The sequence below is a fragment of the Schistocerca serialis genome, chromosome 5 (assembly GCF_023864345.2).
Source record: "Schistocerca serialis cubense isolate TAMUIC-IGC-003099 chromosome 5, iqSchSeri2.2, whole genome shotgun sequence".
NCBI lineage: Eukaryota > Metazoa > Arthropoda > Insecta > Orthoptera > Acrididae > Schistocerca > Schistocerca serialis.
The window spans coordinates 539,284,844-539,300,358 of NC_064642.1; the positions used below are offsets into that span (position 1 = coordinate 539,284,844).

The following is a 15,515-nucleotide window of genomic DNA, read 5'->3' on the forward strand; positions in this document are numbered from 1 at the left end:
CTGCTTGTGTCTGTATGTGTGGATGGATATGTGCGTGTGTATACCTGTCCTTTTTTCCCCCTAAGGTAAGTCTTTCCGCTCCCGGGATTGGAATGACTCCTTACCCTCTCCCTTAAAACCCACTTCCTTTCGTCTTCCCCTCTCCTTCCCTCTTTCCTGATGAGGCAACAGTTTGTTGCGAAAGCTTGAATTTTGTGTGTATGTTTGTGTTTGTTTGTGTGTCTATCGACCTGCCAGCGCTTTTGTTCGGTAAGTCACCTCATCTTTGTTTTTATATATAATTTTTCCCACGTGGAATGTTTCCTTCCATTATATTGATATCATTAATTTGAATCCAAGTACAATATATTACACAGAAACAGTTTTCAAGTAGACTTTGCTAGAGTTTAGGGTTCATAGTGGAGCTGTGCACTCTGGGACAAAGGTATTAAATAAGTTCCTGTCAGACCTAAAACAAAAAATTGGATATTTCAATTTATAATTAAAAATATAACTCATTAACCACTCCTACAAATTACTTGAGCATTTAGATTCAATGGTTGAAAAGTTCTGTTAGTCACAAGGCAAGTAGTAGTGTTCGTTATAAAGCTGCATGAAAAGTAGTCATTTTGTATACACAGAACTTTGTGTGTACAGATGTAGGTTACTATTTTCTTTGAAAATACCAGTGCAATTAATTAAATACTAAACAATAATTTGGAGTACGAGGCATGTGAGAAAAGTAATGAGACTGGCAATACTGAGAGCGATCTGGCAGTGCTGTATTGTTCCTCTTGTGTAGATCAGTGTGCTCATTCCCTCCAGATGCTCAATCTGGCTTTCAGCTCTGTATGACCATGATGTGATTTTTTTTTTTTTTTTTTTTTTTTTTTTCATTTAAGTTGTGTTTTTGTTGTGTGTTACAAAAATGGAACAGCAGAATCTGGAGCACTTTTGTGTTAAACTTGGGAAATACATGTGAGTAACCTTCAGAAAGTTGAACCAGATCTATGGGGAATATTCTGCATCAAGAGCACAAGTTTTTCACTGGCACAAATCATTTTTGGAAGACTGAGAACTTATTGAAGATGAACCTTGCTCAGGGAGACCTTCAACTCCAAGACCTATGAAAACCTCACACAGGTGCATGCTCTTGTGGGATTATTCTTCCAGGGCAAACTATCAACCAAGTGTTTCACCAAGATGTCTTTGAAAGTCTCAGGGAAAGGGTGAACTGAGTGAGACAGGACCTTGCAGACAAGTGGATGATGCATCATGACAACACCCCATGTCACACAGCTACTTCCATCACAGAATTTTTGACCTCAAAAGGCATTCCTGTTGTTTCACAGCTCCCCTGATACAAGTCCTTGAGACTTTTTTCTTTTCCTGAAATTGAAGAATGTCTTAAAAGGACGTCCTATTGGGGCTCTGGAGAACATTCAAAAGAATGTGACTGACATGTTAAAGGCCTTACAGTTGAAGCCATTCAGCACTGTTACCAAGACTGAGAATGACTGCACCAGGGTTTAACTGCTGTTAATGTGTCAGGATTGGCCAGGAGGGGAAAGCAGTAGGCACCCGTTGAAGTGAAAAATCAAACATATTTTAACTGCACGAATGTTTAATGCTGTAAAAAGAAAAGGCAGACCTAGAGAAGCTGCCAAAACTGAGTGGGCTGCTGCCCAAGAGAGTAGGAGAGGAAAGCGTCTGGTCAGGTCGGAAGCTGCCAGCAGAAGAGACCGGATGGCATGTCCACTCCCAGTGGCTGGCCGCGGTCCCACCCCCACCTGACCACCTCCAAACCTCCCGATCGGTCGGCCAAATCGTAGACATGCAGTTTGGTAGTGTTACCTTGTCAGCAACATGAGAGTTTAGCTGCTGATGGTTCAACAATTGAGTTTCAAAGTGGTTCTGTCCGGTTTTGCAACGTGACTGATTTGCTGCAACTAGCCGCCAAGCAGAAGGCACTGACTAACATCAAGTGAAAAACAAAAATCAAATTTTTATACTAATAAAGCCATTCAGTAACTGCCCCCACTGTACACTGCTGAAGGGAACTACTTTGAAGTGGATAATATTGCTGTTGGAAAAATAAAAAATATGGTAGATAAAAAGCCAGTCCTATTCCTTTTTTCACATACCTTGTATGCAGCAGCTTTTTAATATAACAGAAAAGCAGCAGCTATCTTCCTAATTTATAAAGTTAAATTTAACTGGGATAGTGCAGATAGCGTTAACCAAGATTAAGTTTCTCTGATGCACTTGTCTTTTTTTAATGCATATCTTGGCTTGCTACATGTCAATGAAAGTAGTCCTCCTTGATGGGGGGTCTACAGAACAAGGTGAAATGAGTTTCCAGTAATTGATTTTAGAATACTGTGGATTTCAGGGTATTTCCAAAAAAGATGTTACGTATAAAATTATAGTATGACTTCTTTTAGAACACATTCAGAATGTGAGAGATGTTGTAAGTATATTGGCCACATACGAGGAGAACTGTATTACTTTTTGTCACTTACTTTGACTGACAGGATAGTGTCAGCTGAAAAATCTAAATTGTCTATGAATTTATAGAAAATTTCCAAACTTATTTTTTTCACTGGTCAGTATTCTATTTTCATTGTTTGTTCCACTCTAATAGGTAGCATGCTGATAATATGAGACTAATTATGTTCCTCTCAGGGACACAAATATTCACTGCATATACATGTAGTGTTCTGTGTCCAACTGTCAACTCCCAAGAAGTGTTGTTAATTCGAGTAGATACAAACTGCTGGCCATTAAAATTACAACATCAGGAAGGACAGAAGATAGCTTAATGTGTGTATACAGTACAGTAGGAAGATTAAAGTTCTAGGCAATTTTTAAGTATACAGGTGGCAGAAATTAGTAAATAGAGCACTTCTGGCAGCAGTCATGGCTCTAACTTGGCTGGGTATCCAATTGAACTGAGCTTGAATGACAGATACAGGTACATCATTCCGTAGTGCTTAAGCTAAATGCCAGATTTCATCAGTCATAGTGACTGGTGGCATTCCAATTTCTCTGCTACCTGCTGCAACAGTTGAACACACACTGTGTTGCAGTAGGTGAGGACAGCACTGGCAACATTTGGTCTTGCATTATCTCGTTGAAAGATGCAACATTTGTTCTCCTTGTAGCTTCCACCACATGGATATGTCCATTCTGATACTGCACACAAGACTAGCACTCATTCAAAAAGTCAGTGTGGTGTCACTCCCATCTCAATGCTGTTGTTGGTTGTACAACTATTGGTGAACATCCCTCTGCTGCCATACCGAGGGAAGCCACAAGAATAGCCATGTGCTGAATTACCTTAGTGCTCCAAATGTCATCACACTGTTAGTGTGCATACCTATCTTGCTGCAAACAAGCCTATTATGTTTTGTGTATATACGATACTGCACAGATGGATGAACAGTATGGATGTCCTCATTAATGCTAGTTATGGGACACTATTGGTCTCCTGCATGGTGTCGAGTATGGTCCTTGTGTACCTACCTATTCTGTATTCACATGACAATTGTGGGGTTCTTACCAGTGTGAGAGCAGCAACATTGCAGAATAATAAACTGCAGTCCCAGTAGGCCACAGTACTGCTGCTCTCGAATTCCAACACAGGGTAGTAGACACTTCTCCCTCACACACAAGCACAAACTGATCGTCTCTCAAACAATTAACATTCAAGTGCAGTTTCTTAATGAGAAACCTGCTGCATAATCTTTCCTTGTATAGAGAAATAAATTGCATGACTGGTACCTAGTTTCTGTGGTTTGCCGAAATTCTAATCATTATAATATCGAAGTATATGAAGTGTGATTAGGAAGTTGTAAGGATGGGCTTGTAATTGTGCAATGTTGGTACTTACATGCTACTGTGATGCACCTTCTTCAAAATAGTCCCCTTCTGGCTGAACACACCAGCTCCAACGGTGTTCCCCCTTTTGGAAATGGAAATTTTTGCCTGAAGTGTATTAAGGACGCTCTCCGTATTTGCCTGAATGTCTTCAGTTGAGTCAAATCGCTTCCCTTTCAGTGAAAATTTCAATTTAGGAAACAGGTAGAAGTCCGCAGGGGCCAAATCAGGGGAATATGGCAGTTGTGAAAGCACAGGAATTTTGAATTTGGTCAAAAATTCAACAATGGGGAAGGCACGATGAGCCGGAGCATTGTCATGGTGTAGCACCCAACTCCTGTAATTACCCTATTTAACAAATTGGGTCATTTTTAGTCCGATTAATCGGTTCTTGGCACACTTCAAGTCAGTATGGTCTCTGGTCACTTGAAAACACTTTTGGAATGAATTTTATGGACACTCTACGCATGTTCAGATCTTCACACAAAATAGACTTAACTGCATAGAAACTTAAAGTAAGTTCATGCAGTGGTTAGACACTGGACTCGCATTCGGAAGGACGACGGTTCAATCCCGCGTCCGGCCATCCTGATTTAGGTTTTCCGTGATTTCCCTAAATCACTCCAGGCAAATGCCGGGATGGTTCCTCTGAAAGGGCACGGCCGACTTCCTTCCCCATCCTTCCCTATTCTGATGAGACCGATGACCACGCTGTCTGGTCTCCTTCCCCAAACCAACCAACCTAAGTTCATCAGCCATCTCCTTAATTGTAAGCCTATGATCAGAGTGCACTAAGTCGCCAACTTTCACAACATTTTCATTCATTTTTGAGGTGAAGGACAGCCAGACTGGCTCATCTTCAAATGATACACAGCCATTTTTAAATCTGTTGAACCAGACAAAAACATTTGACTGGATCTTACAGATATCTCCAAAAGCTGTTTTTAATAGTTCGTAAGTCTCATGAGCTGATTTCCTGGTTTTAAAACAAAATTTCACACAAACTCATTACTCCCGTGTTTATGTCCACTTTCAAGCAGACAGAATCTGGCAACAAGCCCTAACAGACCCACACTCAACCCACTGCCACAATGAACTGAATAAAGGAAATGAAGTTTCCTGACAGAGGGCATTCAAGAACAAGGCAATGACTCACTCCCCACCCTCTGTGTACCTGCCCTCCCTCCCAACCAGTAAGCAGTAGCAGATCCATTCTTAAAACTTTCCAATCACACCTCATATAATGTACTTCATGCTGGTTTGAGGTTTATTACGTGCTATCAACGTGGTCAGAGCTGTGACTTTTGAGATGTTAGCTACTTATCAAATGCCATATACATATATCATGTGGCAGTAATTATGTGGGTAAGTATCCACTTGATCTTATGCTGTGAAATGTGCCATTATAAAGGTCCATTCCCCACCTCTATAAAGAAGCAGTGCAACATTATTTGCACCGTATCAGTCTGCTCTCATCCTTTGTTTTTAATATCGTGCTTGTATATGCAACATTTGTGCAGTCCTGTAACCACAATATTTTCAAAATGTCTCTGACTTTTAAACTTTTCTTTAACACAGGTACGCAAAATTGTACTTGTTCAAGCTTGTGTTCGGAGGTGGCTTGCAAAGGTAAAGTACCAACGAGAGAAGTGGCAGTTGGCAGTGAGTGTAGTCACTCTTCAGCGGTTTGTAAGAGGCTGGATTACAAGGCGCAGATTTATAGAGCAACAGAAGCAAGCTGAACTAAGGAGGCAACAAGATGCTGCTGCAGCGGCTGCTCGAGTAAAGAAGGGTAAGCTTTACACTCTCAGAAATCTTATTCCTGTTGTTATAGGATATTATAGTATCACAATGTGGCGATTGGGAGGTTTCCCAATGTGACGAATAGGAACACATGTCACATCTGATAACTTTAATCATTATAATTGTATCAACAGCTTTAGTTGCCTTATAGAAATAGGAGCACAGACTATTTCAGTATAATTAAAGATTATGCATATCAAGATGATATGTTCAGTTGGTTGTCAGTGAGATATGATGGAAAGAGGCAGTTGGAACTTAGATTTCACCAATAATGAGGGTTATTGCCCCCTTCTCTATTTGGTGTCATTGTTTAAACACTCCGCTGCCTGCAATAAGGTTTGGTCAGGCATGTGAAAACAAGTCACAATGCATACCATTCAAATACTTGTTGACCATTTTACACTTGTGGAAGAAACTAATGTAATATAAAAATAATTTTCAGATTTCTCCAACGTTATAAAATATTTCATTCAGTTCATACACATGTTGTAGAGCTTTTACTCCACATTAGTCAGTGTCAGTGTCTGCTACCCATAAACTTGCTAAGCATTGCAAGGAAATGTGATGATCACAATGCACTCTGTCTTGTTTCACACTTGCGGATGTTGTAGATATAAGCATAACTGTAAACAGTTGTTGACAGTTAATGAATGTCACACATTTGTAAGTAAAAACTTTTTTTAGGCTCACCAACTGGAGGGTGGTTCAAGGCTAAACTACTTCGCCGTATGTCATCACAGCAAATGATAGGTGATAAAGGAAATGAAAGTCCCAAAAAGGAACTGGATGAAGAATCGGCTGCTGTAGTAATTCAGAGTCGTAAGTAGTGCATCGTACACCTCAACATTTAAGTTTGTTTTCTGTTGGAGACACAATCATTACATTTTACACTCCTTAGTGCCTTTTTCTCCACGGTGCTGATTTTCGTAGCTGAAAACTTTTAGGATGCACTTGACTTAGAGGCTTCACCACTGCCTTCTATATGGAGGGTTGTTGATCATTTTGAAGGTTACATAAGGGGACACTTTTAAAATACTCATCTTTAAAATGATAGTGGCCCCTTAAATTTTGTTTTGGAAAATAACAAAAGATATGTGCAATATTGGTTCTAAATTGGAAAAAAAATTCACAAAACTAATACTGCAGTGAAATGTTGACTGTTTTTATGAATTTTGTTTTAAATAATTTCTGAAAAGAATCATAAAGAAGACATTGTATCTATATTTTTTTAATGTTGCCAGCCTTCACTAATACTAAAAGACAGAAACGAAGATTAGGGTTTAATGTCCCAATAACAGTCATATCATCTGAGAGGATTACAACCTCGGAGATGGGAAGGACGATAAAAGAAATTAGCAATGTCCTTATAAAGGAAACCATCTAATTTTTTGCCTTTACGTGATTTAGGGTAATTACTTTTTGTAAACCCTCATCGCCAGTTTTGTAAAGGCCTCATCGCTACTGCTGTGGAGGCAGAGTTGCCACTGTTGTTATGGTAGGTCAAATCTGTGAATTTGTGAAATGGATTCTGGTGCAGTACACCGTTAGGACATTTTCTCCCTGCCACTATCACACAGCTATGCCCCAGGGTCAGGTAACAGGATAGAAGAATGAAGCTTCTACAACACTCCAACAAATTAATAACAAAGTCACAAAAATGAGGTAAAAGGTTTACTTATCTTTGTGACTAGTTGAATATTGAAGTCTGCAGCACTGCTTGTAATATAAACAAAAAAAGGCCCTCAATAGCTAAATGTAACTATCACAGGTAAACTTCACACTACATAGTGAATGCAATTACGACAACTGTCTGTTCACTTCTGAAAGTGTACTAAATGACATTCCCAGTCTGTCACTCTAGGACGATTATCTATAATTGAGTGGGCAAGAGCTGCTCTTCTCTCTTCCAAATAGGCTTCTGTCTGTTGTCATCCAGTCATTGATGAATTGTACGTGGCTGGCATTTGGTTGATGCAAAATCAATATCTTCATCCTCAGTGTCGCCTATGGTGCTGGTAAAACTCACACAAGTGGCAAAATTATGACACTGGCACTAGCTCGCATCTTTGCGCCTGTGGTGTTTTAGGCCTGACTGTGTTTTGTTCGGATGACACAGCACTCCTCCATCCCTAACTGCTGCACCGTCATCACATATGGCCAAGCACCATACCAATGGTGAGGGGGAGGTGTGGGTGTTGGAGCCAGTGTTGGAGTGGCAACCACTGCTGTAGCTGATGCTGAGTCTTGAGACTGCGAAGGAACATTGGCTAAAAAATGATGCAGAGGGTGTATCCCAGCACTCATCAGCAGGGCACCTTCTTGATGGCGTGAATCTGCAATGGCATCTCCTTGACTGGAGGCCCCATGGTAGGCCTCGGCATGGGGTTGGCCCAGTGGAGGGGGCATGGCAGGTGCTGCCAAATGTCCACTAGTGGATAGATGTGGCATTGGATTGATGTCCAGAAGTCCGGAAACGGGTTGCGTCGACCAGGAAGGCCAGGAATCTGTGAACATACGAGAAGCGACAGAACTTTGCAAGTGACAAGGGCAAATTTGATTTAGGTGCCTCTTCTGCAATCCATCAGGACCTCGAATCTGAAACATATGCGAACCAATTGAATTGGTAATGATGCCATGCTGCCATGACTTCTTTCTGCCATAGATTCTGTAAAATACAGGTTGGCTGATCTGGTACATTGGCTAACTGGAGTCTTTGGGTGCCAACCGCAAGGGGCTATTGGGCAAATGCAAGAGCGTATGGTGGCATCGCCCACGTAGCCATTAGGCAGGTGAAGGATCGTTTCAGGACTGGGAGTGATAAGTGGACAAGAAGTGAAGCAAGACTTGTTTGCTTGGATGATGCAAGCAAAGTTTGCCCATTTGCTGTTTGAATGTGCAAACAAACCATTCAGCCTCACCATTCGATTGTGGGTGAAATGGTGCTGAGGTGAGATGGCATATGCCATTTAGAAATCTTCAGTTTCGGCAGAGACAAATTGAGCTCTGTTGTCCATGACAAAAAATTCTGTCTGACCTTCGATGCAGAATATGGACTGAACTGCTTGAAAATTGGCGCAAGATGTTGTCGATGACATGGGAATAACAAAGGGGAATTTGCTATATGTGTCATCAGCTACTCGTATTAACCAGCATGTGTTCCAATAAGGGCCGGAGTCTACGTGCACATGCTGCCATATGCTTCTGCCTTGTGCCACTCAAAAAAATGCTGTGGAGGGGCGGCCTGATGTTCCGCACATGCTTGACACCATTCAAATATTCTTCCTATTTGCGTGTCCATGCCAATCATGTGCAATGTCTGTGAGCTAATTGTTTTGTGCGGACAACACCCCAATGACCTTGATGCAATAAGCTGAGTACATGTCTATGAAGCACTTTCAGTATCATCAAACATGTATGTCCTGACTGTGTTTGAAGCAAAAGACACAATGAACAACAGAAAGATCATGTCGATGTGCAAAATATTGATGAACAATGGGGTAACTGTGCTTGATAGAAGATGGCCATGTGGTACAAATGTCTTCAAACAAAATTTGCAAATTGGGATCGGAAGAAGTGGCTTGACAATGTCAGTGTCTTGTGTATCAATTTGGAAAATGCTGCTTTGGAAGTGTCGAAGTCATCATCAGGTCCCCTAGGTACATGTGAGAGAGCGTCTGCATTCACATGCTTAGAAGTAGGCCGATAGATGATCTCATACTGGTAGTGGGAGAGCAGAAGAGCCCAATGTTGCAGTTTTCGAGCAGCATGAATAGGAATCTGTTTGGCCTGCAAAGACTTGTGGTCTGTGACCAAATAGAATTTTTGACCATATGAATACTGGTGAAATTTATTCACTCCAAAAATGATTGTGAAAGCTTCCTTTTCTATTTGGAAATAGTTCTGCTGAACTTTGTTCAGAAGCTTGGAAGTGAAGGCCTGTAAGACGAACCAATCTGGTGCATCAAAATAGCAGCAATTCCACAGCACAACGTTCTGTGCCCAAAGTGACAGGTTTGTTTGGATCAAAATGAACCAAGCATTGATCACTGACCAATACAGCTTTCAGTTCCTAAAAGGCCATGTCATGATCTTGGAAGCAAACAAAAGCAGCAGTTTTGCAGTGAAGGCAATGCAAAGGATGAAGCAAATGTAATAATTGAGCTTCCCTAAGACACATTGTAATTCTCTGACATTCTGAGGTGGTTTGAGATCACTTACTGCTTGCAAATGTGCCTGTGTCAGATGACCATATCAAGAATTGATAACATGCTCTAAATATTCTTTATCCATCTGGGAAAAGACACTTTTCTTATTACACTAGAGTCTGGCCTCAGACACAACTTGAATTAAAGTGTGCAAGTTGGCAAGATGTTGTTCTGCTGCATGGCCACCAACTACAATATCTTCAAGGTAATTTGTATGTGAAGGTACAGAAATTGTCAGCTTTTCTAGGTAGCATTGGAAAACGGCAGATGCTGATGCGCTACTGAAAGCAAACAAAGGAACTTGAAAAATCCTAACTGTGTATTGCTAACAAACACATTTTGTGAAGATTCATCAAGAGGAATCTGAAGGTAAGCATCACTAAGGACAATTTTTGAAAAATAGCGACCTGCGCCTAAGTGATCCACGAGTTTGTCAGGGTGAGCAACGTCTGAGGGTTCACAGTGACTTTGAAATTAGCACAAATCCTAATTTTTCTTGATGGGTTGTGGACATAAACTACTGGGGAAGATCGCTGACTTGCAGAGATAGGTGCAGTTATGCCATTTTCTTGCCAGTGAGCCAGTTCTTTTGCAACCTGTTCATGAAGGACAATAGACACTGCACATGCTTTGAAAAGGCATGGCATAATGTGCGCTACAAAGTTATTGGCTTTACCTAGTCCGGGATCAAACAATTCTTGAAATTCATCACAGAGCTTAGCAACAGTGTCACTTGAATTGATATGAGACATAGGTAGCACATTGGCCACAATGTTTAGTTGAACAAATTGAGACCAAAAATGTTAACGCCCTGTCTACTTCATTGCACTTGAAAGGTAACTGCAGAGTCTGATGTGTGGCCACAATGTTAAGTGTTTCTACCATTGGAATGTTATGGCCATTGTTTAATGCACTGACTAATATCTCAAAGTATACATCTTCAGGCTGTGATTTAGGGAAGAGTTTTGTAAGAGTCTGATACACTGATACACCAACAATGGAAAGGCCTGCATCACAGTACCTGATATTTGGTGGGCTGCTAGGTGTGCCCTGAATTGTGCAATATACTCCATCTAGTCTTCTGCATTTTCGTCAAAGGTGTGATATGGTGGCAGTACCTGTGGCATGGAAGCTGCAGGTGTGGTTGCCGACGTGCTGCTTACAGTTTAAGCTGCTGCTTGATGTGTGACTAATTGTGTCATGTTTTCAGTCAGCTTCTGAAGCAACTGCATCTGAAATCGAAAGAACATATTAAGATCCTGCAGCAATTCTACATCCACACCCTCACTAAGCAACGTTTTGGTAGGAACAGATACAATTGGCTGATTCTGTAGATTTGGGGCCACAGTTGGTGCAGGCATAGGTGATAGTTACATCATGGGATAATGAATTATAAATTGTGGTTAGGTAGTGGATGGGGTTGACATCATAACTAATTAGACAACACCAGTGACTTGAAAGCAAAAGCTGTGATGTATATGACATACTCCTACAACTAGAACAAAAAATGTCAGAAATGTGCAGTGTTGGACCAGGAGAAACAAGGCAAATAAGAATGCTTTAAACTCTAAGCAAAAATGATGCCAGCCATTGTTGCCACTGCTTCTGGCTTGGTAAGCCAGTTTTGTAAAGGACTCATCGCTAATGCTGCAGAGGCTGAGTTGCCACTGTTGTTACGGTAGGCGGAGTCTGTGAGTTTGTGAAATGGTTTCTGGTACAGTACACCACAAAGACAATTTCCCCTTGCCGCTACTACACAACTATGCCCCTGGGCCAGGTAACAGAATGAAGATTCTCCAACAAATTACTAACAAAGTCACACAAGTGAGTCAAAAGGTTTACTTGTCTATGTGACTAGTTGAATATTGAAGTCTGCAGCACTGCTTGCAATACAACACAAAAAGGCTCTCAGTGGCTAAGTGCTAGTATTCATAGGTAAACTTCACAGTACACAGCAAATGCAGTTAAGACAACTGTCTGTTCATTTCTAAGAGTGTACTAAATGACATTCCCTGTCTGAGTCAGCCCTGGATGATGATCTATAACCAAGTGAGTGAGAACTGCTCTTTTATCTTCCGAGTAGGCTCCTTTCTGTTGTCGTCTGGTCCCTGGCGAACTGTACTTGGTCAGCAACTCACTGAGGCGAAGTCGATATCATCAACCTCAGCGCCCCTGGTGGCACTAGTGGAACTCACACAAATGGCAAGTCTCTACGGCACTGACACCAGCTCACATCTTTGCACCTGTGGTGTTTCTGCCCTGGCTGTGTCTTGTTCGATCGACACAGCATTACTGAAAAGCTAAATCTATATCATCTTTCGAAGATTGTATTCCAGCTCATACTGAAAGCAAGTTCATTGTATTAATCACTGCACCACTTCAGCTGGTTGCAGTATGCAATTAACTGGGATCACTGTAAGCATCTATGCTGCTCCTGCATATTTTATAATGTGGTCAACCCACCTTCCAATTAGTGTCATCTGGATCTCTTCCTTTCTCTTGGAACCACAAAGAACTTAGTGGGTCCATAAACCATCCATTAGCTGGCCCACATGTCCCACCTACCTTCATTTAATTTCCGTTACTGTCACGGTTGCGCTTCATATTCCAAACTATTCCCTGATTTGTATTTCTGTTTCCCATCTCTCCCAGTAACTTCCAACGAACAGCTCTCCATTGTCATTGAGTAATCCCCAGTTTTGTTTGGTTTTCAAATTAAAAGTTTCTCATTGCCCTAAGTCGTAACTGGTAACAATACCCTCAGATTGTAAACTTTCCATTTCAGACACAAAAATCATATTTAATTTACCAAAGGAAATCCAGGCCATTCTCATTCTTCTGTTCCTTTCTTTGCTGCCTGTCTAGTTGTGTCTCCAACCACCCCCGCTCTTTCCAACTAGTTTTATTACTTCAGTGTTAAATTTACTATTTCATTTCCAATCTGTTGATTAGAGCAATTAAGTCTGTCTATAACTGATTTGCAGTCATATTTTGAAAAATGCTCTTTTAAGTTCTTCTGTTCGTTGTTAAAGTTTATCTGCATAGAGGCAAACGTTACAATATAGTTTTAAGATTGTTAAATATGTATGTGTCTTTTCTGCTGTTCAGGGATTAGTATACAATCATCTGGGGACTGATAAGAATAGTTTCAGTGAAATGGGTTCTCTTTGCATGGCTCCTGTTCCAGTTGTGAATTTCCCACCTTCTGAAAAATTCCTATGGAAACTTTACCACTGAAATGCATATTCTTCACTGTACTAACATAGCTTGAATCACTGCCTTATTTCGTAAGGGCTTGTTAGTATAAATTAGTTGAAACAGAGTGAAAAGTGTTTTTAGTGTTTATGAATCCCAAATAAAGTGGTAATTCATTCTCATTGCTCCATTCTGCAATTTTGTCCATAACCTGCAAAAGGTACATTTTGTTCCTACTTCTGAAAATAGCCATGGTTGATTAAACACAGTTTTCTAAGTACTTGGTGATACTTCTAGTGAATATCTTGTACATTACATAGATAACATTGGTAGGTCAGTAGTTCTTTTATGTTGTTTCCATCTCCTTTCTTGTGAAATTGGAAAAACTATGACATTGTTCCAGTTTTAGGGAATTGTCTCTAAAGATTCTGCAACTAATGTGAACATATGATCAAAACCTACGTTGTCACCAGCAGAGTACTGAACAAGTACCGAGAATGTAAATCATAGTCCAAATAACAACTAGGCATGATACAGCTAAGTGCATAAGGCTTACAATATTAGACTCGGGCCACTTCCACTATCTAGATCCAGGCTACTATTGGAGGAGATTGTGTGACCTTTTTGTGGCACATCTAGTGGCATCTGAAGAGTCTAGCCCAAGTACCTTCGCTCCACTGCCGCCAGCATCCATTGGCAGGGATATTAAACACCTTTTCTACTTCTCTACTTCGTCACCATCAATGTTTATACTCTTCTCCCAACAGTGAACTGTTTTTATGTCTGATGCAAAGAAGTCTTTGTCTTGTTGTTTGAGCCAGTTTCCCTTAATGCTTTATTGTTCCACTTTGTCTTTTGGACTCCAATTCAAAATGTGAAGCCAACTTTCGTCACACATTACGATCATATTTAGAAATGGGCCACCTTCCATTTCACAGTGCTCTTTCAAGTCTGTACACACTTTTGAGTTGTTTACTTACGTTGTTGCAGTGACTCTTTTGGGATCCACCTTGCATTTGTTTTGATGTACTTGAGCTTGTTACTGATTACATTATGATTGTGCCAACACTTACTCTGATTTCTATGCATTCAACTGTTACATATTGCTCTCCATCAATAATGATGTCAGTGCATGTTTCAAGTGGAGGAGTTGACACTTCACCTGGCTGCCTAGGATGCTGCTCTCCATTTTTGAACAGCTCTGACCACTTAACCAGATCACTGAGCATTGTTCAACTAATGTGGAAAAATCAAGGGCACACACAATCATTAAATGTAATATTGAGGTTATAAACAAAACAGTTTTACTTGTCAGCTGTTCTAAACTCGTCCTAGTGATGCCAACTTAGTTGTATAAGTACAAAACTACTCCTACTAATTGTTTCATCTCTAGATCAATTTGTTCCTTTAATTATTGAATGCCCCTCATAATTTACACAGTGCGGAATTCCCTGATTCGGGTCCTCCCAGCGAGGCAGTGGATTTAGATCAGTGTTAACATGGACTTAAAATCACCAACGTTATGTAATGACCTCTTTGTTTTTTGGTGATCACAGTAGGCATTGCCCATTGACTGGTGGAGACCATGGAGATAATGCTTTGGTGACTGAAGCTGTGCAGTTTCTGCCTGAACAACCTCACAAAACATGAATGAAAGCAGGCGAACTTGTCAAAATATAGGCACTGCAGAGGGTTTCATGGAAGTATGGGCTATCAAGTTACAGACACACCAGTGTATTTTTCAAAAATCTCCTTACATGCGATGCACACACAGTCAAGATCAGAAAAGGGCACTGTGGTGTCCACTAAATTAACTTGGTCCTCTACTGTGAAACCCAAACTAGTAAAGGCATCTTAAGCTGAAAACATTAGTAGCAGTAGGGGAGTGCACCACTCAGGAGTTTGGTATAGATTCAGTGTTTTTGCACTTTGCCACCAGTGACAATTTGCCGAGGAGAGGAATGGGCCTATGGCAGTAAGGCAGGTCTCAGCAACAAAGCCAGTGCAACAAAAGTGAACAGAGTCAGCAGTATGTTTCCTCATTGATTTAAGACTTAACAGCACCAGTTTCCAACTGGAATCCCATGAACTGGCTGAGTAGAATCAAATCCAATGTGGGCTTGTAGGGTGGCAGAGAAACTTCCAGCTCCACAACCAGTTTATGACAATATTGTCCCCATGCCACAGCTGAGTATGCAGTCAGCAGGCAGCTATATGACCATGATTGGTGCAGGCCACTGCACAAAGTAGTATCTTCTTCTGATATGCCCACTGACACAACTCAGGACAAGACTGTAGTTTTGTCGATATGTGTGACTCATGATGTAATACTAAGGACAGAGGATGTACTAAACTCACTTGGTTAACATTGCTAAAAACATCACCTGACACTAAGAGGAAACAGAAAGAGATTTGTTAAGTCTCTTACAAGATGCCAGCGATCCAGACGTTAGT

The 15,515-nt window shown here is 40.8% G+C and overlaps 1 protein-coding gene across 2 annotated transcripts in view; it reads left to right on the top strand.

Moving 5' to 3' along the window:
* LOC126481036 (myosin-IIIb-like) overlaps window positions 1-15,515 on the top strand; it is a 92,828-nt gene that overhangs the window by 44,732 nt on the left and 32,581 nt on the right. For both annotated transcript variants that reach the window (XM_050104514.1, XM_050104516.1), the window contains exons 18-19: window positions 5,437-5,650; window positions 6,346-6,480. In XM_050104514.1, the coding sequence (XP_049960471.1) occupies window positions 5,437-5,650; window positions 6,346-6,480 (349 nt within the window). The remainder of the gene's footprint in view (window positions 1-5,436; window positions 5,651-6,345; window positions 6,481-15,515) is intronic.